Raw genomic sequence first — 23,292 nt, 5'->3', positions numbered from 1 at the left:
CAACCTTCTACAATTACATCACTTCCATTCATCTATATAGCTTCCACGCCTCCTCCATTCTACCCATTCTACTTTCCACCACGACATGGCCAGAGGTTCCTCCACTGAACGCAAGACTTCCACTACATTGTCTTCCAACATTGTCTCTGTTCTCAACTCTCCCGCTACTTCCGCTTCACCATCCCCAGAGCCCTCGCCCAACATGGTTGGCCGCAAGAACACTATGCGCAGCAGCCCACAGACCGACATCTCCATGCCTATCACCTACACTCCCACCACCCACCGCATCAGCAAAGCTAAAAAGGGCAAGCGGGTGCACGCCTGCGAGTTCCCCGGCTGCAACAAGGTATGCGCTTTTCCTCCCAACTTCAATGCGCAAAAATCTGACTCGATTTTCCATAGGTCTTTACTCGCGCCGAGCACCGCAGACGCCATGAATTAAACCACAACCCCGAAGCTTCCTACCGATGCACACACTTGAGCTGCAAGAAGGCATTCCACCGTCCTGATTTGCTTGCGCGCCACATGGAGCGACAGTGAGTTTTCCGCAATCTTGCGCAACACAATTCCCGAGCTTTGGGCTAATAGATAAACAGTGAGCTTGAGTCGCAACCCGAACAGTCCCAATGGGCTTCCCGAACTCAGACTCCCATGACCGGTGAATCGGCCTCAATCCCGCGCTGCATTTCCATGGACAACGGTTCTCTTATGGCGGCCACTTCCCAGCCTAACTCCATGTCTATCGGCTCTTTGGTGGCTCCTGGAGTGCACCCAGATCTCGCAAACGACTGTTCTCTGGTGTGGAGTGGCATGGATTTGCCTCTACAGCACCCTCGCCCCTCTACCAACCTTTTCCACAACCAGCTCCCAGAGCCCGCCGATGACAGCCCATTCTACTCTTCGCCCGCTGAGACCTGCCCCTCTCCTCTCTCAGACACCAACTTTTCTCTCCCCACCCACAGCAGCTCCATCTCCTCTGGCTCCGTTTCATTAATTGATGCCTACCCTAAGAGCATGATGAAGACCGACTTGACTGCTTCACCAATGCAAATGCACTCTCCCCTGCGCTGGGACGGCTCAGACATGGTCCCTACTCCACACATGATGCCCATCTCCCTCGAGGAGAACCTGATCCAGCCGCCCGTTCAGTGCCACTACCCTTCTCCCTCCTACCCATCTCCTTCCTACCCCTCTCCTTCATGGTCCAGCCCAGACTGCCTACCCTACGATGACCAGGTTCAGTCCCTGGCGCACTTCCAACCTCTCGGCTGGAAGCAATGGGCCATGTAAAGCTGCCCTTCAACGGGTCTTGCAATTGAGCATTCCACCTTTACCTGAATGCATGACTTCATGACGACACTCAAGCTACCTGAGGGCTGGCCCTCACTCCCCTCATTGGGCGTGGACGGAGATACCCGTACCTCAACACCTCAAACTCGGGATTGGATGCGCAAAACAAAAAATAAAATAAAAAAAGCGCGCAATCCAGTCTCCCTCTCTCAACCCTCTCCACCTCGACTGGGTCCCGCGGGCGCCATGGCGCTCTCCGTCGAATACCAGCTCCATTCGTGGGGCGGACAATCCCGGTCTGGAGCGCAAAAGGCGCGACCGCGGAGCGCGGAGCGAGACTTCCAGTGGAGCAAGCTCCACTTCAGTCCAAAGCTCCAACGGAAGCTCCCTGGTTTAAGATTTTTTTCTGTCTTCTTTTCTTTGTTTGACTGCACCTTAGAAGGGAAAGTTATTTGGGCTATAGATTTTGGTTGCTGTTTTTATGGTTTTTCTTTGTTCTTTTCTTTTGTTGGATGACCTTGATGATTTCCTACGCGTCTCCTTCTGTTGGCTGTATACCCCGAACTGGATCTCTGAGCTACGACTCTCGCTTGTACATAACTGACACACGCATACAAACTGATTTGCACTACACAAAATTATTTCATCCCGTAGCTCTACCGTAGGCCCCACATGATACGTCTAAAGCTCCACGCTCCTCTAACCACGGTTCGCTTGATCGTCATGACCCGTGGTCGGTTAAACCTAGAGATTCCAAATCGCGGAGGATCTCGCTCCAACAGACCCAACGTTTGTTACCCACATTGATCTCGCCTACGTCGCCTGCTGCAAGTCGGCTGTAAAAAGGAAAAAAAGGGCGCGCAAATGCTTCCCACGCGCACACGCGCAGTCTAACCAGGAAAGTAAAGTTGCTGAGTTCAACTCAATCCAAGTTCTAACAAAGAAATGTAAAAAGGTAATTCGGGCTCTAGGTCACTCGTTCCCATGCTCTCTGTACTCTACCAGGATTCAGGAGTTCGTGCGCCCGGACTAACCAGCACCAGAACTATTCTACTAAAGGGAGGAAATCGGTCGATCATGTTTCCCCGTCCCCGTACCCGACTTCTCCAATCCCCGATTTTAATTATTTTGACTTTCATTAATTTGCACCAATTACTTCACCTTTTACTATTTCCCGTTTCGAACATCTCTTAACTACTGCATGCACACAATACCCCAGTCCAGTCCAGTCAAGTCAAGTCCCCCCCCCCCCATACAGCTGAAAGATAAGATAACTGCGGTAAGGCGTCCACCCGCATACACTTTTACGATCTCACCAATCACCGCCCACCACACCCTAGACTAGCCAGTACCTTTGTTAATTTGGAGCCCTGTGGAGATACAATATCGGTCGGGCGACCTTGAACCATGGATGAGAGTTGTCGATCCACACGGAGCACCCGACGTCCCTTTGTCTTGTGGCCTAGCGGGACCGTTAATGCCTGGACGTAATAATTACCCCGTGGCAAATCAAATGCGTAGAACAAGATTTCTTGATATCCTAATGCAATCTGGATACCCCGTTCGGTAATCAGTTCGAACCACCCTTGCTAACATAACGTCATTTCACAATATTGCGGGATGAGTTTTGTACTAGCAGGGATGTACGTGAGTCACTGTCTCCTGCCAGATCGGGGGGGGTTCTACGATCCTACACTGGGTGGTAACAACTGTGGGGAGGTGGAAGAGAGTAGGTAATGGATTGCTAATAACTTATACTTTTGATGGTCGGCAGGACCGGTACTCCGGCACGTGTACCACACCAAGTAGTAAGATCGGTTCGCATTGAAATTAATATCAAATCCTGGATCCTCAACCCTTAATCGCAATAAATCAAGTTAAGCAGAGGCCGCCCAGTCTCGGAAGTGGAAAAATGTGATTGGTCAAATGACAAGGGTCGGTCCGCGTGCTGGATCAGGCTCATTTAACATGGAGGCGCCGTGTCGATCAGGGGGCGTGTGTCACGAGGCTCTTCGGGCTGGATACTCATTCCAGTAACCAGTAACGAAATTTCAATGTGCATGCAAGCTTTTGATTTGCGGAATCGGAGACAATTCCCACTTTGGTAATGTGGTAGCGACGTGGGGTTGTTATTGGCGGAGCCGTCTATCACAGACTTGGTATGGAGCAACTTGGTTTACTTTATTGGAAAAAGAAAAGACAAAAAGATCAATTTCAGACGCTAATGACGAACGTGGGGGGGAAACGGGGCGTACAGCTCAACGAGATCTGCATTCGAAATCGGTCTGGGTGTCTTGGCTAAATTGCTAATCGTCTGCCTCTCCGGGGTGTGTGGCAGCCTAGCTGTCTTTCGGTCTTTCGGGGTTTCCGTTTGATTGTGATTAACAGGGTGAATTCAAATTAAGGAGGTCTACAGTATGCAAGGTTTATCATAGTCAGCCTCAGCTAATCGCCAACGGGTTTTTATCCCTTCCAGTGAGGACGTCACAGTTATGCAGCTAGTTGCCTAGGGCTCCTTCGGGGTTATCTTCGGGGACCCCTTATACCGTTTTGTCTCACCTTACACAGCAGGTCCACATGGACCAACGGCTGAACCATCTGTGCAAGCGTCCTTAGACCGTGTTACAGGAAATCTTGTTAATTCTAAAACTTATCTTGGGGTCAAGTATTTAGTGCCTCATTATCAAGGCCTCTTACTCGGTGAATTGTAGTGCTTACCTAATCATCCTTCGAATTCACGAGGATCACGAAGGATGAACCCAGTACATGCACAGTCGATCTTATGTATGGCTTGCATGGAAATACACAACTCCTTTTCAACTACTAGCGATCTGTGTGGAATAAAGTCTTTCCACAAGTCTAGATTTGAATCGCGCATTCCATTAGTGTCATGAGCTGCGTGTTCTGCCACCGAGTAGTCAAGGAGCACAGCATCGCTCATAGCTTATCATCTAAGCTAGTTGGAGCTCAAGCTCTATTTGCAAGACTAGAAGATGACGAATGAGGATAGTTGGCTAATTTATAGTAATGTCCTAGAGAAGTACCCCCGTACGTGTTTCAAACAAGGGCTTATTGCGGTGGAGAATAAATCCATAGATCTAGAGTGATTGGGAGCCTGAATACGAGGAGATCTACGCTTGCAAGCAAAGAGCTTCTATCTGTTGATTCCGCTCATGGCACTAACAAGTGGCCCACTTCCACTTACCCCGGACCGTTTACTACCCCGCGAGGGGCCAAAAAACTTAGACTATTGCTTGACTCGTATGGAGACCCATTGCAATGTCAAAAATAAAAGAAGTATTGGTTCCAATGCAAATGATTGACGCTGCGTTGAGTTGCATATCTGGTTATCAACGGATGCGCTTATCAAAACAAGAAATGGGGCCAGGTACAAGAATGAGGGGAAGCATGTCATCATCCGAATAACCTCACCTGCTCTCCTCCTCGACTCCCGGGACTCTTCTTTTCCCTTAGTCACATCCTAAAATTCTTCAGTCATCGCCCCGAAGACGGAGCATCAATTCCCTCAGTCCCACAGTCATCCCACTCGGAACAGCTCAGCCGCTGGATCCATCAGAACCAAGCTTGACAAACCCACTATAAAAGCCCCCAAACCCACTCGAGATCTTTCATCTTATCTGATGTGCTGATTCATCCTCCTCTGATGGCACCAGCAGTATGGTGGTGTTTGTCGACTTGGACCAAGATGCCTTCACCGAGTATTCCGGTTCAGCGGGCAAACCATTCCCGTCCAAGCTGACCGTCGCGCCCATCGCGACCGCAGCAGCTTCGGCTGATTTCCTTCCTTCCCCCACCTCCTCGGACGAAGATCGCGATCGCAGTCGCGACGCAGATGTCTCCACGACTCCGAATACTGTCGAGGATCCGGTGAATCCTAACCGGAATGCCTTCTCAGCTGCGCTGAGCTGTTACCCGTACGTGGAGATCTAGCGATAACTCAATCGCTGCCCGATTCTATGTGTGCATCAATGCTAATTGTGTAGTATCGTCAAGGAAATCGCTCGCAATATCGATTTAAATACCCTCTACGATTTATCGCGTACATGTCGCCAGTTCCATGTTAACTTGGCGCCCTTCCGGCACCAGCTGGTGCGGGAAACCCTTCGCTGCGAGAACGAGTATATCGAGACGGTCGCGGAGATGCTAGACACTGGTACAGCCATTCCTAGCAGCGTCAAATCGGTCCTGCAATTACTGAGCCAGGGTAGCTCGGAGTCAGGTCGGATGACGCGTGGGAAAGTGGGCAAGTGTGCACGCGACATGGTGGGTGAATGTCGGCGTTGCAGTAAGATTGTTTGCAGGGTATGTGATGGCCTCCAGATAAGCTACAATGATGGATCGGTATGGCTAATGAGTACTGGCTTGATATAGAATTGCACTATCAAACCGCCGTCACAACAAGCGATGAAGGGTCGTATTCGTCGACTTTGTCGCACATGTAACACGGCTCCGCTCTCTCACCATCTACAAGGGATGCCAGACGGGTCATCACTGGACCTCGATAGCGACCTCGGGAAAGGGATAAAACAAGAGACGTTATCACAAAACATCTGCCACTGCAACGACGCAGTCTGGCTATGTGTCCAATGCGGCCAGACCCTCCGCAGCAACGACACAACTTACCGCCGCGTATGGGCCTGGCGCACGAGATACAGCACATACCTCGGCGGAGGCCTCGGCACAGGGATCGGCGAAGGATCCCAAGGCGTTAAGTGCGGGCGCGGCGAAACCTGTCTCGCTGGACAGGAGATCGAGCTCGAAGTTGACTGTGAAGCGGATGAAAGTTCAAGTGACACAAGTAGCACAGGCTATCATAGTCCAACGAGTCATCCATCTGCGTCATCACATTATCACCAAGAGCTGGTCTCTTCGGATAGTCATGACGACGAGGAACCGGGGTACTTCCGGCAGGAAGTTATTGGGTTAGGGGGCGTTGTTAAGCATAAGGCCAAAAAGAGAGTCATGGTTGGTGCTTGTGTTGTTGAGCATGAGGATGAGAGGGAGACGGGGAAGTATCTTATTAAGGAGGAGAGTGGATCGTGTCGGGCTTGGTGTGGGTGGTGTTCGAGGGTGATTCCGGCGCAGAATGAACTTGGGAATGAATGATTGATTATTGATTGGGATGGGATGAATCTATTTTGCTTTGCATTGCATCGATGGCGATTTGCATGCCCTATGACTAATGATGGTATATAACTCATGCCTGCTGTGCAGAAGGGCTTGAATAAAATGATATGGCCAAACTTGGCAAGCTTTCAAGCTTCCAATCGACCTTACCAAGGGGTTCTAGTTTACACTAAATTGTGTTTAGAGAGGTAATTGACCAGAAATCAATATAGATATTGTATGGAATCATCATCTCATCATTTGAAATCTCACAGATGCAGATCAGTCTTGTTAAACAGAAAGACAAGTACTCCTATAATGCCAATGCATCGCTCCTCCATGCAGCAACCGTGAATTCATACAAAGGGCAAAAACCCTAACCATCATCATCACACATATATCAAAAGGACAAGTTTGAAATACAATATCAAAGCTAATGAGCAGTAATAGTCCTGAAAAGCCCCTTCAGCCTCGACTCCTTCGGCGGCGATGGTTCCCGACGGTGTCGACGACGTCGACCATCTTCACCCTCGCGAACCTCACGGTATCGGCGTTCTCTTTCGGGCTTCTCTCTCTCCTTCTCTTTCTCTCTCTCCCGCTCCTTTTCGCGGGGCTTACTGGGTTCGGGTTCTTCGCGAGAGCGCCGACGAGGCTTCCTCTCCTTCTCCTTCTCCTTTTCTCTCTCCACCTCTTTCTCGGGTCGAGGAGCTGCTTCTTCACGGCGGGAAGTTGAGCCACTAGAACGGCCGCTGGACTTCCGCTCCTCGTTTGGTGAACGCTCGTGACTGCCATTGCTTCCGTGGCTTTGGGCTGTCGAGGCGCGACGTGGCCGATCAGAAGGTGGAGCCACAGACTTGGACGTATTAACGCGCACAAGAGGTCTGGTGGTGTCCGACTGGCCTTTGCTCATGTATTGAAGGAAGTGGCGGGGCTGAGGCTTAGGCGGAGAAGATGAGGTCTGCTTCGAGGATGAAGGTGCCTTGGAAGATGGAGGCGGCTTGATAGATCGGCTTGGTTCCTTGGAGGATAGAGTACGCTTCAGCTTGGTCTCGACGATCGGCGGATCCTGCTCCTTCGGCCCTTTCGAGGAAGAACGCTCAGATCGCCTGGACTTCTCGGAAGTGATGCCACTCTTTTCCTTGTCCTCTTCCACGGCTGCCTTAGCTAGCTTTGCGCGTGCTTCGGCACGTTTCTTCTCCTCGTGTTGTCGCTTGGCTTCTTCCAAAGCTTTAGCCCATCGATTGGTGAAAACACTACGCTCGCTCTTCTGGCGTTGAAGAGATTGACCCTTGTTTCCATCGGATGATGTCTTGGAGTAGCGTCGCTCGCGCTCTCCTGTTGGACGCTTCTTTCGGCGGCGGGTACCATCTCTGCTTCCCGGTGCTTCCACAATTTCTTCAATCTCGCGGGATGCTTCGATTGGCTCTTCTGGAGCAAAGTCTGCTGGTGTTGCTCTCTCGGGGACCAGTGGCTCTGCAGGAGCTGGGATCTCTTCAGGCGCAGGCTCCTCTGGGGCAAGTTCCGCTGGTACCTCAGCTGGTGCTGCTTCGGCAGGTGGTTCATCAGCAGGTACTGGATCGGCTGCAGGAGGCTCTTCCACTGGAGGAACTTGCTCGGGGGCAGGCTCTTCAGCCGGAGGAGCTGGCTCTTCAGGAGCTGCCTCGACTGGGGGCTCTTCTGCAGGAGGGGTTGGCTCGGGGGCTGGTTCTTCAGCTGGAGGAGCTGCTTCAACTGGAGGTTCTTCCACAGGAAGTTCCCTGGCTGATTCTTCAGGGGCTGATTCTACCGAGGGCTCCTCGGCAGCTTCAGGCTCTGGGGCAGCTGGCTCTTCATGGGCGACCTCGACTGGGGGCTCTTCAGCAGGAGGGGGTGCTTCAGGTGCCGGCTCTTCCACGACAGGTTCAGCTTCCACGACAGGTTCTTCCACTGCAGGTTCCTCCACTGCAGGTTCCTCCACTACGGGCTCTTCGGCTGGAGGTGTTAATTCTGCCGGGGCAGCTTCCACGGGCACCTCCTCAACCGGTGCTGGAGACTCTTCAACAGGAGGCTCTTCAGTAGGAGCTTCCTCGGGGGCTGCCTCGACTACAGGCTCCTCAGCAACAGGCTCCTCAGCAACAGGCTCCTCAGCAACAGGCTCCTCAGCAACAGGCTCCTCAGCAACAGGCTCCTCAGCAACAGGCTCCTCAGCAACAGGCTCCTCAGCAACAGGCTCCTCAGCAACAGGCTCCTCAGCAACAGGCTCCTCAGCAACAGGCTCATCAGCAACAGGCTCCTCAATAACAGGTTCCTCAACAACAGGCTCCACAGGTGCAGCCTCTTCTGGTGTAACCTCCGCTGCGGATTCTTCTTTAGGAGCTTCAGTATGTTCCTCAGCTGGCACCTCAGCCTCAGCAGGCTCTTCAGCAGGAGGATCGACGGCAGCAGGCTCTTCAACAGGGGCGTCAGCGACGGGCTCCTCTGAAACAGGCTCTTCCTTTGCAGTCTCTGGAAGGCTTTCCTCAGCTGGAGTTTCCGCGACAGGCTCAGCTTCTGGCGTAGGAGCTGGATCCGCTGTAGGTTCCTCGGGCGTCTGCTCAACAATAGACTCCTCAACCACTTCCTCGACAGGAGCAGGGGCTGGCTCTTCAACTGGGGCTGGGTCCGCTACCGGCTCTTCGGTGGTTTCTGGGGCAGATGACTCTACGACAGCTTCCACTGGAGTTTCATCGGTAGAGGGAGCTTTCTCTCCCTCGCTGTCTACCTCTGGGGTTGACTCTGGTTCAGCTTCAGGTGCAGCGGGGTCGGCAGCAGGCTCCTCAGCCGGTGGGACTTCTGGCTCAGCAGATTCTACCACAGGTTCCTCAACAGCAGGGGTGCTTTCGGGCTCCTCCGGTGTCGTAGCCTCTGGCTCACAGGTGGGCTCTGCTGGTTCAGCAGGAGCGTCTTCAGGCTTAGCTTCGGGCTGGCTTGTTGCTTCCGGTTCGGGAGCTGCTTCGGGGGCCGTCTCAGCAGGCTCCTCAGGTGGGCTGATCTCTGCTGCTGGTGCCTCCTCTGCCTTGGCCTCTTCTGTCGGGGCCTCTGCTGGGGTAGGAGCCGGCTGTTCGGGTTCCACTACGGGTTCCACTACGGGTTCAGGTGGAGGTGTAGGTGTAGGTGTAGGCTCAGCTTTGGCGTTCTTCTTCTTCTTTTTGAGAGCCTTCCTCTGCTTTGCTGTCAACTTCGACTCGTCGACGACCGGTTCTGGCTCTGGCTCTGGCTCCACGGGTGCTGGCGGTTCAGGCTCACTTGCTGCCGGAGCTTCTTCTGCCGGAGCTTCTTCTGCCGGAGCTTCTTCTGCCGGAGTTTCTTCTGCCGGAGTTTCTTCTGCCGGGGCTTCTTTTGCCGGAGCTTCTTCTGCTGGAGCTTCCTCTGCCGGGGATTCTTCTGCCGGAGCTTCTTTTGCCGGAGCTTCTTCTGCTGAAGCTTCTTCTGCTGGAGCTTCCTCTGCCGGGGTTTCCTCTGCCGGGGTAGGAGCCGGCTGTTCGGGTTCCACTACGGGTTCCACTACGGGTTCAGGTGGAGGTGTAGGTGTAGGTGTAGGCTCAGCTTTGGCGTTCTTCTTCTTCTTTTTGAGAGCCTTCCTCTGCTTTGCTGTCAACTTCGACTCGTCGACGACCGGTTCTGGCTCTGGCTCTGGCTCCACAGGTGCTGGCGGTTCAGGTTCGCTTGCTGCAGGTGGTTCCTCCGGCTGAGCTTCGGCTTCTACAGGAGAATCTGAAGCATCTTTCTCTGGTTCAGCTTCGCCCTCTGGCTTGGCCTCATCTGCTGTCTCAGCCGCAGGTGCTTCGTCAGGCGGGGCTGCATCTTCATTTTTGTCGGCAGCAGGCTCTTCGGTAGTCGACGGAGCTTCTTTGGGAGCTTCTTCACTGCCTTCGGCTGCAGCATCGGCGTTGGCTCCATTATCATCACTTTGAGCTTCTTCGGCTTTGGCGGCGTCAGCTTCTTCAGCTGCTAGTCTTGCGGCCTCCTTCTCGGCCTCCTTCTCGGCCTCTACCCCGTTCTCTCCCTCTTCAGGGTCACAGTCTGGAAAAGCATCGTCTGTCAAACAGGTTAGTAAAGTAGTCTTAATAGTGTGTTCTCTCATATTTAGAACTTACCATTGTTTCCACCGTCATCGGGCTTTGCGGCGCTATCATCTGCTGCTGCGGCAGTCTCTTCATCCTTCGGTTCGGGCTCTGAACTCTCCGCAGGAGGCTCTTGAGGGGCTTCATCTGAGACACCCTCCCCTTCTGCGTTCGGCGGAGGCTCATCGCCAGCAGGCGCATCTGTGCCTTCTTCCTTGACGTCTGCGTCGGCTGCGCCATCGGGATTGTCAGCTGGTTCGGCGGGTGTTGTTGCCTCTGTTGATCCTGTCCCTCAAGTGAGTAACTCTTCTGATGGAGAGATTATATAATCTTCTATCAGTATACCGCGATCATACTTACCAGCAGATTCTGGAGATTCTGAGTCTTCGGTCGGTGCGCTAGATTCCTCTACTGCAGGTTCGGCAGGGGCGTCTTCCTTTGGTTCGGTGGTGTTGGGGTCTTCTTTGTTGTCCTGGTCATTTGCCCCCGTCAGACGATCGGTCGATTCATTGATGTGATAACTTGCGAATTGGGATTTTTCATAATCGTATGTTTGATATTGAAGCTGTACCGATTGGTACTGGAATTGAGTGAGGTCTGCATACTTGTAACCCGAAGGCATCTTCCGGAGTTAGGGCCGGGGGCTCGCCAGTAGCCTCAATGGAATCTTTATTGTCGTTGGTGTCGGGGTTTGGTGTTGCAGTGCCAGCGGGAGGGCGAGCGTTATTCTTATTATTCTTCTTGTTCTTTTTCTTAACCATATCCTCGGATTAATGACGTATCATAAAACAGGGCGGACTAGTGGCGTGAGAAAATAATCGGACAATTATAGATTGTCACGATACAGTCGGGCTCGATGCAAGGGTACTTTGGAGGAGTAAGAAAATGAGTAAGAAGATGAAGTTAAAAAGGTCGAAACACTTGGGCCAGGTACTCCTGTATTAGAAGACCGAACAGGTAAGAAGCCTATGCTTGTTCCTCTGGCGACAAAAACAATTACAATTGGACGACTATGGTGAGGCAGCGTATAAGGGTTCGCCCGGCCCCCGTGGTGGATGGCAACAACGACTAGCTGCAGTGGCAGTCATTGGGCCCTTGAACGTCATTGACGAACTGCCCGATGACCAGAATGCAATTGGGCCACGTCGCATCCGGTCTCCATAATGTGGTGACCAGGGCGGAATTAGTGAAGGGCCTTGATTAGGGCCGGGTGAGAGCAGCAGTCTCCACTTGCAGGAGCTGCAGCAATCGGTGAAATCGGGAATGGGAGGGAAGCACAATGGCCCAATTAGGCAAGACAATGCTGCAAGCATGGAGAACACAGTTTTGGTGAAGTGGAGATAAGTGGCACCAGTCGATTTTTCCATTGCTATTTCCTAACTTTGTGTTGATTTTTTATTGCCATCTGTACTGGGTACAAACACGGGCGTGGGGTTGGGAAAAAATGGACCCGAATTGAGTGTGGGTCACGAACAAATCGAGTGGTTTTCTAAGAAGCCACACCGAGGAAAAAAAAAATGCACCTGCACCTGCAGTGTACCCAGGGGGAAACGACCCTAAGGCCCTAGTTAACAGCGAAAAAGTGATGCAGTCGAAAACCCATTTCTGCCCAACCTCCCCGGTAACGGCGGCAAATAAGATGCAGGCCTGGCAGTGGGGAGACGAAAGAGACGAGGATCACGACCGAGAGGACCCGGCACTGGAGACACTGGCACTCCTTGGGCAATCATTTGGCCCATTGACTCACTCAAAAAGGCGGGATTGAAGCGAATGGAGTCGAGTCGTAGTCATCAAGGCTCCACTCTCCGACACCGACACTTCACTAGGTCGATCATCTCTCCCGAAAGAAACTCGCCCTTGGAGTTGTGACCTGTGAGTTGCTTCATGGAATGCTGAATTCAGCAAGGGTGCACACAGTTGGGAAGGAGATTGGATCATCCCACACCATGCATCAATCGTGCAGGAGAAGCAAGAGGGAAGTCGTGGAACAAAGAAGTGATTGGGATCAGGTGACGCATGCCGTGTGACCGCTCACGTTTTCGATTCGTTTATCGCATTATCTGATCAATACGTAGCTTCTCTTTTCTCCTTCTCCCGAGTTCGGGCTCAGTAAACGACCAATAATTGCCTTATCTCGTTTAGTCAACCCGAATTAAGCGGGATGCGTCGCCACCTAAACCGTGTTCTGGCCAGGGCGCGGCCCGATTGTGTTCCAACGCCCGTACAACCAGTATTCTGAAACCTCCTTCCAAAATTGGGTCAACTGACTAGCTGCATCGGTCCGAGCATCCATGCTACACTGACTGGCCATATTCTCGCCAATGACTCGTGTCATTCTACGCTTCGCGTTGAAATGCAGGCGATCATTTTAGATCAATCCAAAACAACAAGTCTATTCAAAATAAGATGGATCTCAGGTCATGTCTTCAAGCTACAGGTTACAATACCTAGTGCCTGATAATATCAAAACTATGTAAAAAGTCAATGGCGATCTTGTACAGTTGTTTAATGTGGATCGCAACCCAACACTATTGATCCAAATCACTTCATCTGAATTGCAAAAGTAGACCAAAGTACATGTCAGCTCCTTCAAGTATCTATACGGGCTGATGAAAGCCCAAATATGTTTCCTAGTACACGCGCTACAGCGACTTTGGACCAGGCCATGTCTTTAGCTTAAGGGGACCCAGATATTAACTCGACAATCATTACAATCCTATTCAAATTATCGGGAATGTTCCATTGCAATCTTCTAGTTCAGCAATTGCATTGCAGATCCAACCAAACATGTCGCTTTTCATTCTTCCGACTATCTAGTCTTAACGCCCGAGTCTTCCGTCTCACGAAAGTTCACCCCAATTTAATTGTACAGTAGTCTGTACTTCTCAACCAATAGCTATGCTAGCGCGTGCAACTACTGCAGATGACGAATCATTCGGTTCGAAGTCATGCATGGCCCCGAGTCCCCGCTGCAACTACCAAACTCCCCCGCTCGACTCCTGATCTGCAGGTTGAGGGGTTTGTATGCTGGTATTGGCCTGGATTTGGCCTTATTGGCTGCCTTGATTTGATATGGCCATACTGGTGCGCAAATATAGGTGTAACTTATAGTTCCACTGTAATTCGAGAGTGACGATGCAGCTGTATTTCAAATTGTAACATCCGATAGCCCGTCGAGTATCCGGGGGAAAAACGAAAGGGTTGCGAGGTTTGGGTCTGTCTAGGTGAAACAGCGGGCGACATTGCAATACGTAGACATAGTATAGACAGGGTCACTATCCCAGCTCCTGGCTGGGTCAATATTTCCCGATAATACTGCGAATCAAAGCTTGTCGGTACAATATCACAAACAATTGTATTATGAAACGAGACCATAAAGCCTTGTTTTTCGACGAAGGAGTGTCATTAAGCTATTGGTAGTGTTGCCCACGGGGTTTTATTCGATAGTTCCTGGACTCATGTCTCTTTACTAGATGCTGTATAGGTATTGCGATGTCATGCGAGTCCATTGGTGGCTAAATTATTCCTATAGTCAGCGCGTATCTAAGGGCTAATATCCCTAGAATCCAATGCCGTCAAAGAACGCTGCGTCTTCTGATATTCTCTCAATCGAACTCATTTCGAATCTTAAAATACTGGAAAGCAAAAACGTGGTATAAAAACACATAGGTCTGCTCATGGCCCCAGAACCGCAAACCTCGATGTCGTACAATTCATCATAACAAGCTAGACACATCCATTTCACTAATAGTCCTTCAATTCCTTAAGTACATGCGAAATCTCCGAAAGCTCATTCCCGGACTCACACCGATCCAGCCCATCAAGCGCATTAGTCGTCATTGTTCCCACGTGCAACAATTTCTGCCTCTTCTCGTCGTCGCCGATCTTAGATACAAACCCCATCCACGCCTCTTCATTGAAACCTCCCTCTTTCTTTATTATGCCCATCTTATAGCCCACACAGCCAGCATAACAGTGCAACTCAGGTGTCACCTTCTGTGTTGCCTCGAATTTCTTGGCCGCGACTTCTCCTATGTTTTCCTCATTTATGCATTCTGCTCGGGCTTCCGAGTATTTTTTCATGACTTCGTTCTTTAATTCGGTGCTGTCGTCAAGGGATTGGTCGTTCGCTCGCATGGGCTCCGTAGGTATGCTCACCTTTGATATTGTTAGAGAATTTGTGATATTTCCTATGGTGAAGAACATACTGTAGCTCCGAAGAGGGTGAAGAGCAGTGGGAGAATGAGCGTGCGAGTCCACATAATGTTCTTGGCTTATTCGCGTCTTTAATATGATGGTTGGAAGGAATTGGTCTCAAAATCTTTGCAATTGATATTATCTTTCTTGAAGGAGGCGAGTGAGATTCATACTCGAGAATCCCTTCGCATTAAATATAACATAGAGAGACCGAATGACTACAGAGTATGTGCAAGGCTGATAGTATGATGTCATCTTTCCCCAGAAATTTGCAGATCATATTTGATTAACCCTATTGCTACCTTCCAAACTCTGCTGGGTCTTAATAGGGCTACCTTGACCCCCTTGCAATCTACATTCTCAACCATATCCCAACACAGTCTCGGGAATGTTCCAATGCCCAATTCTGAAACGTTCAAATGAGAGATGATTCATTCGATTGAGGGAAGCATGAAGGAGGGTGAAGGAGGCATTATTGGGAGGAGCTCTTTACAGCCTTCAAGGGGCCTAAGGTGTAAACCTAGTGCCTACTGTAGCTCACCCTTCACTTACTATGCATACTTAGGAAATACTACTAAGCTACTCAACTGATGCAAGTCATAAAGAATGCATTGTTATAGCCCGCTGGTAAGTAGATCCATTAAAGGACAGAACACAAGCTTGCAGTAGCGCTCCCACGGCGAGAAACCAAGGTTATTAGGATCTGGGAGTATTAAGACGAGCTCATAATCATCGTTTATGGTCCCCTGAAGCTATAGAAAGGGATATATATGACTCTGTCCGTCTGGAGCATGCTTGATCTCCCCCTCTTTTTAAGAAAAGAAAAGAATGAAAGGCGCTTAGGTCGAAAAGGCCATCAATGTTTCACGATAGCCACTGGAAAACCCCCGTTGCAGCGGCCAAGTTGTAAGAGGACTTCCAAGGTTTTTTTTAAGGCTTTCCTCCGTGTGGAAAGCAAAAGAACAGAAGATAGGAAGGGATGTGGCAGAATTATCAGTGTTGGTACTCTCTTCATGATGATAATGGTCAATGAAAATCCAAACCAATCATATCTATACAGTGTTTATAGTTGATCTTGGTGTTAAAGATAGGAACTTACACATACCACCCAGGCCTTAAAGAGGCTTTATTTCCTGAGGTCACAGTCTCGGAAATTTCAACTGTAAAGTGTGTATCATTCAAGAACCAAGTAAAATATAAAGTATCGTTCTGCGAAAGAGGGCAATAGCAAAAAGAACGACATGCTCAGAGCCAAAAAGCAACGCTGCCATGATATGATAATCCATTCATGTCATATTAAAACTTTTCAAAGAGAGTAAGCAAGCAAATATGTACCCAGGACGCCTGTTGAATAATGCCACATGCTAGTGGGCGTAAAGTCACTTCATGCGCTCGTCCATCTTCAGTCTCCAACGAGGGCCATATATCTTCATGAAAAGAATAACAAAGGCGCTAACAAAACCCATACCTCCTAGGATGGTAAAGAGCCAGCCGTTTCCTATGGCGCTGATGAGAGGGGCCGTGACAAAAGAGCCCACGCAAGAGAAAATGTTCCTCACGAAGTTGTTCAATGCTACACCACTGGAGGATTTCTTGGGCATGAACTCGGTGAGCATAGTAGTTATCATGCTGAAGATTAGCATAGAGCCGATTCCGAAGAAGAAGTTGGCAATCATCTTTGATCGGTAATTAGGATCATCGAACTAGGAGGGGATGTTTTAAAATGATTAACATACCGGTGCCGGCCAAAAAACTCCTTTTTCTACAGACCAACCATACCAGATCAGAGCGGCAGGGTATAGAAAAGCGCCGAGCCAAGCGTTCTCGCGCATGCGATCCTCTGGGTGAAACACCAAGTTTCCCTTTTCGTCGTATCGGTTTGCCTTTTTCGCTTCTCGATGCATGATTCTATCCATCCATCTTCCGCCAAAACTACTGGCAATGAAGTAGCCTAGGGAGTTCGGAATATAGAGGCAGCCGATGATAACGGTCTCGTAGTTGTATGGCGGTTTACCAAATGTGTCTTCAATGCTGACGCTCAAAACATATAGAGATCCGAAGGCAATGCTGCCATAGTATACACTCAGGAGCACAGGAATATATCGTAGGTAGAAGACGATTTTTAAAGGATCGATAAAGTTCGTCTTCAAAAACTTCAGCCATTGAGCAGTGGACTTGGCCACCTGCTGAGTCGATACGCGACTAAGTGGGCGGCTGATGGGGGTAACTTCATCTTGGGCGACAGAGGGCAGCATGGGCATTTGCACCATCAATGTTTCTGGCAGCGCAAAGAGGATGAAGATAAGTATGAGGCCACCAAGGACAGCAGAGAACCATAATGTACTGCGCCAGCCCCAGCGTTGAGCCAGAAGACCGCCAATGATGGGTGCCAGCAAAGGTCCACACAAAGGCCCCAAGTAGAAGATACTCATCGCATGGCCTCGTTCATGAACCTCCCACATGTCTGCAATGGTCCCTGCACCGACGGCTTGGACTGAAGCGGAGGCGCCGCCCATCAGCATTCGCATGATGATTAGCATGGCGATTGTGTCAGAAATGGCAGAAAGGATATTGAAAACCACGAAAAGAAACAATGAAGTCAGGTAAATTGTTCGCCGTCCGAGCCGTTCACTGAACGATGACCACCACAGAGGACAGATTGACATGGCCAGCATGTATAAGGAAATGGAAAGATTGGTCAAGGTTGGTGTTGTATTCAAATCTTTGGATACTTGGGAGAGCGAAGCTAGGCAAGACATTTGGTCAGTATCAAAGGAGAAAGGAATCAATTCACGGACTTACGAAAGAAAATCGAGCTTCCCAGTGGTGCTAGTATTCCTGCTGTTGCAACAATAAAAGTTATGAACCATTTCATTTTTCGAGAATACGTCCTGGGGTCTTCGACCTCCGCGATGAGAGTTAGTTGGCCAAACAGCCCTCTTCGTTTCAGTCGTGGTACCACAATTGGCGGTCCAAGTTCCGTGGATTGGCGCGCCAAAGGTCGCGGTGCTTCGGTATCATCACTCTTCTCGGGGTACTCGTCAATGATATCAGAGACATGAGATCGAGCGTGAGCCAAGGAGTCCGAGTCGCGAATTGCTGATTCGATTTCAGGATTGTCAGTAAATATTCGTTCATTGCGTCCAGCGCTACTGGCTGGTAATCCCGATTTCATGGTCAAATTTTCCGCCTTGTCTCCCATTTTCGGGAGTGAGAAGGGTTGATTGATTTGTCGCAGATCAAAGGAGCCCCGATGGGTTCCTTTAAAGGTTTACCCAAGTGAGTGTGGGATCGTCAAGGCTGACGGTGTCGTGGTGTGCATGAAACAATTGTAACAATCTCCTGAAGATCGATAAGAATTTGACGGTATGAAACGCCGCAGCCTGAGGTCATCAGTGGTCCAAGGTTGCAGTGCTTTATCTGGCCAAGGCTGGCGAATGAACTGGGTCCGATGCGGCTGGAACAATACTCAAAGTAGTGATAACGAGCATTACAATGGATGCCAAGAAAATAGAATCTGATGGGATCGTCAAGGGACCGGAAAACCAAGACTCTCAAGAGTCGATGCACCAACCAAATCCCCGAAAAAGGTAGGCGTGGACCCTTTGGGCAACTATAGGACTAGAAAGCAGGAACGGATCTGGGATGTGCTCGGAGTGGTCTCAGTCTGAATGTGATCGTCAACAACTACTTGATTGATATCTGAATGTGGGAATGTAGAAGGAAATACTCTTGGGAAAAGTGTAAATGTAAATCCTTAGGGGTCGAAGGAATCAAGATCTTCATAGAGTTCTCACAAAGTAGCCTCTACAGCAATGTGCAGCACTGGGGAACACGTTCATCGACGACCGCTTGCGACCGGGGGTTAACATTCTGCTCTTATCAAGTGCAAGCGGATTAATTTCCGGTCAATTGTTCATGAGGGCGCATCAGGGGACCTGGCATAGGACCTTGATTTCCCTAGCGGGCCTGCGATGCAGCCAGTCACCGTAAAGTACTGTAGAGCCGGTTACCCGGCAGAGCGAAAACGCGGATAAATGCCATGAGGGGAAAGACGCTATCTCCACCAAGTTTAGATAGATATACTCCTAGTAGTAGGAGTATTTGGACGTCTCGATAAACTCGCCTTGGCTTTTATAGTGGTGTTGCATGAGTTTGAAACCCCCGTCACTATTTACATAATATTCTACCATGTTTTCTGCCAGCCAAAACCTGACATTCTTAGTTGAATAAGCTCAACACGTATGTTGAACATGCAAAGTGAACATTACTGAGAACATTCCCAACAATGTACCACATATGATTCATGTACAAGAATCGTGTGCTGACCGGTGTTCTAGTTCTGGTAAGCTATACATAGTAGGTGGACTAAGGCCTGGTTTCATACTCATGCAACAACACTGTATAGTCCAGGGATTGTGTGATTGGGGAAACTCACTTCATTGTTGACAGTGTGTCACATCTTGGCGCCCCGGACCCGGCATATCGCGTGGCATTTAGTACATCCTCCGCATCAGTCTATCTCAATGTCAGGGGTGAAGTCCGAGTCCCTGGTCGTAATTAGCAAGAAATACCCATAAGCGCATTTTAAACGAACGCAAAACTTACATTACAGATTGGCACGGTCGCGCATCTGCAAGGAGGTGATTAATAAGCCCACTGCAAATCAAGCTATGAAATGGAGTGGAAATGACGGTGAACCTAACATTCACTCAATCCCTTCAATGTTCTTGAAACAAAATCACCAAGGGAATAACTTGCCAAATAAAAACTCAACGTGACAGCCTTGGAAGTTTCGCTCTGTCGGTATATATCTCATCATATTCGCCTTCCCCCCGTCATAACCCCGCACTACATCAAAACATCTCCAACAATGACTGCCCCTACCGCCATCAAGCCTGAGGATATCCAGGCTCACCTAGCCAACTATAAAGACGAAAAATATGTCGACGGCTGGGCTTCACTGTGGGAAAAGAATGATGTCAAGCTGCCCTGGGATGCGGGATTCCCGAACCCAGCGCTGGAGGACACACTGGTCAAACAGCGGGCCACCATTGGCGGACCTATGGCTGAGGATGCACAAGGCCAGTCGTACAGACGCAAGGTTCTAGTGCCTGGCTGTGGCCGAGGTGTCGACGTGCTCCTTCTGGCCAGCTTTGGGTTTGATGCCTATGGACTGGAGTACAGTCCAGGTGCTATTGAGGCATGCAAGAAGGAGGAGGCTGAGAACAACAGTTGGTACCGGGTTCGAGACCAGACGATTGGTCGAGGAAAAGTCACATTCGTGCAGGGTGACTTTTTCGATGATGCGTGGTTACAATCTATTGGTGTGCCACTTAATGGATTTGACATTATCTATGATTACACAGTAAGTAAATGTTTATTTTTGCTTTTTATTATCAGATGCAGCTATCTATGGATCGTTTCGCCTGATTACGCGATGCTGCTTACCTCTACCCGTTGTTGATCATTCGAATTCTGACTGTATCTAGTTCTTTTGTGCTTTGAGTCCAGCACTTCGCCCCAAGTGGGCACTCCGGCACACTCAGCTTCTGGCTCCGTCTCCAAAGGGTAACTTGATCTGTCTCGAGTTTCCTCGCCACAAGAATCCTCTTGCTGCTGGACCTCCTTTTCCTGTGTCCTCGGAGGCGTACATGGAACACTTGAGCCACCCCGGTGAAGATATTCCCTACGATGCCAAGGGCTTGGTCAAGCAGGATCCGCTGCGGGCGCCGAGCAAATCTGGCCTTGAGCGGGTGGCCTACTGGCAGCCCGAGCGGACCCACGAAAAGGGACAGGGCGAAAATGGAGTGATCCATGATAGAGTTTCTATCTGGCGCCGACGTGACTAAATATTCCCTTTGATATGTGCCACGAAGAGAGATTAAAAAAAGAGAGAAGAACGGAATACAGATCTCCGTGATCGATCGATCAGTCTGGAAGTATTGAACCGGTCTGGGGGTATTGAGTATTTTATTTCCGGGTGTTGCACACCCAAAGTAGTTGTGTAACCCATTCTTTTAAGACTGCTTCTTCGTAAGAGCATTATAGTGCTCACCCAGCCCGTAAGAGTGGCGGTAGTACGCCAGCCAGATAACGCGCTTGAGCTTTTCCTCCTCATCAAAGCTATCCATATCGCCCGATTCAATCTTCTCCATTCGTCCATCGCTTTGGACAATATTAATTTCCAGTCCATACGCCCGAGCAATGGCTTGCAGTTCCAGTTGTCCTCCCCACTCAGCGGTGAGCTTAATCTTCCGCGTGTATACATCCAATGGCTCCTCCATGAACGCCTCGAAGTCATCCTTGTTTTGCGTAATGAAATCCGCCGTCACAGCCCGAACTGCTCGGTACCCGTCATGCTGTGGCGATGCAACAGTGTCAATGCGCGACTGTGTCGTCGGTTCGAGAACAATTCGGCTTGGGTCCGGCCGCAAGCCAAGTCCGGAATCATCCAGCTGTTTAGCAACAGATGAATAGAGACAGTGTCCGTCGGGGTTGACTTCGATCTCCTTCAGTCCAAGCTTCTTGAACACCGCATCCATCACCTCTTTCTCATTGCCTCTGTAGTCAGTTTGGTTGGCGGCCTCCTCGGCGGCTGCTTCGGCTGCCGCAGCCTGCTCAGCTGCCCGACGGGCCAGGCGGGCCTTTTGTCGGTTAGGCTTTTTGGTGTGAGTTGTGGGTTCGGGGGTAGGAGCTGATTCTGACTCTGGTTCTGCAGTGTTGAGAATCTGGTCTTCGTTGGATTCGGGATTGGCCCGTGTTTCGTCCTCCAGACTGAGATCCTCCAAGCCTTCCACCGGTTCGGATGAAGTGCCATTTAGTTGAGAAACTTCCACTTTTTGTTTCTCAGTGAGCTCTCGCTGCATGCGTTCACAGTCATCATTGACGCCTTTGCGGGTCTTCTTCGTCGCGGACTTTTTCTTCTGAGTGATGCGCCCTTGCAGGTCTTTTTGCTCTTTGCGGTGCTTTGCCTGAAGCTCGTCCATGGTGGGTAGGAAGAGCCGGTCTATTTAAAAAGAGAACAAAAACGAATGACGCAATCAACGCTGGAGTATATGCAGTTTCTTGACAACAATGAAGGATGAGTCGCCCCGCGAAACCCTGACTTTGCTGCCCTAAGTTGTGTCCCGATTTGGAATGACATGAATAATCATCGCAATGTCGGGGAAAGTGTTTCGCCGATGTGCCTCGGCTCGCCCGCATGGGTCTCGGCCCGGGGGTATTACTGTATGCAGTGCGACGGGGTAGCTGGGGAAGTCATAAAGTGATGAGATTACGCTAATCGAACCTCAAGAAACTATTCATATTCACAATCATGGATTCACAGAGTCTATTTAATGTCAAGGTCAGTGGGTCTGACCAATAGAAGCATAGACCCTGTTAACTCCTCTCTAGGGCAAAGTGGTGCTGGTCACTGGCGGAGCCAAAGGCATCGGTCGCATGATCTCGGAGGGATATGTTACCAACGGTGCCACCGTCTATATTTCCTCGCGCGATGCAAAGGCCTGTGAGCAGGCTGTGAGTGAGCTGAATGCTCTCGGCAAGGGCAAGGCGCACGCCATCCCAGCGGATTTCTACAAGTATGAGGACGTGAAGAAGCTTGCAGAGGAGCTGAGCAAGCGCGAAAGCAGTGCGTGACTGTATCCGTATCCGATACGAGAATCAATTGCTAACTCGAGTAATCGCAGAACTCCATGTGCTGGTCAACAACTCCGGCTCCAACTGGGGTGCCCCCTACGACGAGTATCCTACCGCTGCCTTCACCCGTGTCCTTACCCTCAACCTCCACCGCGTCTTTGATCTCACCCAGCTCGTGACCCCACTGTTGGAGAAGGCCTCCGCGGAGAATGACCCGGCTCGCATTATCAACATTGGCAGTGTGGATGGTCTCCGTGTCCCTTCGCTCGAGACCTTTGCCTACAGTTCCAGTAAGGCCGGTCTGCACCACCTGAGCCGGGTACTGGCAAATCACCTGGGCAAGCGAAATATCACGTAAGTGCTTCGTCTGATAATCTGTATTGCGGGCCCTATGCTTATTTCAATTTTGATTTAGCTCCAACACTATCGCCTGTGGCCCCTTCGAGAGTAAGATGATGGCTGAGACCCTCAAGACTTTCGGTGAATCCATAAAGTCTGGAATTCCACTGGGTCGGATCGGAACTCCCCAAGATGTGGCTGGCACTTGCTTGTTCTTGAGTAGCCGGGCGGGTGCTTATGTGAATGGTGCAACCATCCCTGTAGACGGTGGTAGCGTTATCGCCGCCAAGATTTAAGGTGCTCGCTAAACGCGCCAGGTGATCAAATGCCATTTTTTGGCTGTATCTGTAAATAATCCAATAGGAGGCTTCCATTATTCATTGTACACACTCTTTTCCCTTTTTTAACATTCCGGGAGCACCGATGCGGGGGGCCCTTGGGGCCTAATAGCGGATTTCCATCTGACATTCCGGTGAATGGCTGGCCGAAGCATAATTGTTGGGTATCTTTGCTTTTTATGACTGTTCTCAGTATATGGATCCAATTGAATAAATAAGAACAACAAAGCATCAATTAGAAACATCTAGATCCAGTCAATGACCCAATACGGCTATCC

At 50.1% G+C, this 23,292-nt stretch overlaps 8 protein-coding genes across 8 annotated transcripts; 4 read left to right on the top strand and 4 right to left on the bottom strand.

Annotated features, from left to right (window-relative positions):
* Positions 1 to 85: 85 nt before the first annotated feature.
* Positions 86 to 1,290, top strand: N7503_002231 (Zinc finger C2H2; the record flags this gene model as incomplete). Its single annotated transcript, XM_057061778.1, has 3 exons — positions 86 to 346; positions 403 to 536; positions 597 to 1,290. The coding sequence occupies 3 exons, from the start codon at positions 86 to 88 to the stop codon at positions 1,288 to 1,290; spliced, it is 1,089 nt and encodes a 362-aa protein (XP_056925740.1).
* Positions 1,291 to 4,968: 3,678 nt separating this feature from the next.
* Positions 4,969 to 6,417, top strand: N7503_002230 (uncharacterized protein; the record flags this gene model as incomplete). Its single annotated transcript, XM_057061777.1, has 3 exons — positions 4,969 to 5,225; positions 5,295 to 5,613; positions 5,683 to 6,417. 3 exons carry the CDS (start codon positions 4,969 to 4,971, stop codon positions 6,415 to 6,417), a joined length of 1,311 nt encoding a protein of 436 aa, XP_056925739.1.
* A 433-nt stretch (positions 6,418 to 6,850) lies between these two features.
* On the bottom strand, positions 6,851 to 12,058 carry N7503_002229 (PE repeat family protein; the record flags this gene model as incomplete). The annotated part of the gene is made up of 4 exons (XM_057061776.1): positions 11,105 to 12,058; positions 10,860 to 11,079; positions 10,533 to 10,784; positions 6,851 to 10,473 (listed from the first exon to the last, which is right to left on the bottom strand). Exons 1-4 carry the CDS (start codon positions 11,258 to 11,260, stop codon positions 6,851 to 6,853), a joined length of 4,251 nt encoding a protein of 1,416 aa, XP_056925738.1. The 5' UTR covers positions 11,261 to 12,058.
* A 2,185-nt stretch (positions 12,059 to 14,243) lies between these two features.
* On the bottom strand, positions 14,244 to 14,761 carry N7503_002228 (pheromone/general odorant binding protein; the record flags this gene model as incomplete). The annotated part of the gene is made up of 2 exons (XM_057061775.1): positions 14,244 to 14,657; positions 14,708 to 14,761. The coding sequence occupies 2 exons, from the start codon at positions 14,759 to 14,761 to the stop codon at positions 14,244 to 14,246; spliced, it is 468 nt and encodes a 155-aa protein (XP_056925737.1).
* Positions 14,762 to 16,075: 1,314 nt separating this feature from the next.
* On the bottom strand, positions 16,076 to 17,898 carry N7503_002227 (MFS transporter; the record flags this gene model as incomplete). Its single annotated transcript, XM_057061774.1, has 3 exons — positions 16,076 to 16,399; positions 16,433 to 17,442; positions 17,499 to 17,898. 3 exons carry the CDS (start codon positions 17,896 to 17,898, stop codon positions 16,076 to 16,078), a joined length of 1,734 nt encoding a protein of 577 aa, XP_056925736.1.
* Positions 17,899 to 19,569: 1,671 nt separating this feature from the next.
* On the top strand, positions 19,570 to 20,548 carry N7503_002226 (putative thiol methyltransferase; the record flags this gene model as incomplete). The annotated part of the gene is made up of 2 exons (XM_057061773.1): positions 19,570 to 20,064; positions 20,189 to 20,548. 2 exons carry the CDS (start codon positions 19,570 to 19,572, stop codon positions 20,546 to 20,548), a joined length of 855 nt encoding a protein of 284 aa, XP_056925735.1.
* A 168-nt stretch (positions 20,549 to 20,716) lies between these two features.
* On the bottom strand, positions 20,717 to 21,685 carry N7503_002225 (deubiquitinase OTU2; the record flags this gene model as incomplete). Its single annotated transcript, XM_057061772.1, has 1 exon — positions 20,717 to 21,685. The coding sequence occupies one exon, from the start codon at positions 21,683 to 21,685 to the stop codon at positions 20,717 to 20,719; it is 969 nt and encodes a 322-aa protein (XP_056925734.1).
* A 329-nt stretch (positions 21,686 to 22,014) lies between these two features.
* On the top strand, positions 22,015 to 22,972 carry N7503_002224 (short chain dehydrogenase/reductase family; the record flags this gene model as incomplete). The annotated part of the gene is made up of 4 exons (XM_057061771.1): positions 22,015 to 22,044; positions 22,095 to 22,329; positions 22,388 to 22,691; positions 22,753 to 22,972. The coding sequence occupies 4 exons, from the start codon at positions 22,015 to 22,017 to the stop codon at positions 22,970 to 22,972; spliced, it is 789 nt and encodes a 262-aa protein (XP_056925733.1).
* Positions 22,973 to 23,292: the final 320 nt, after the last annotated feature.

This window comes from Penicillium pulvis (genome assembly GCF_028828015.1).
Source record: "Penicillium pulvis strain IBT 33274 chromosome Unknown contig_12_segment0_segment0, whole genome shotgun sequence".
NCBI lineage: Eukaryota > Fungi > Ascomycota > Eurotiomycetes > Eurotiales > Aspergillaceae > Penicillium > Penicillium pulvis.
Note: the sequence above shows the minus strand (reverse complement) of the source record. Positions and strands in the feature narration are given on the sequence as shown.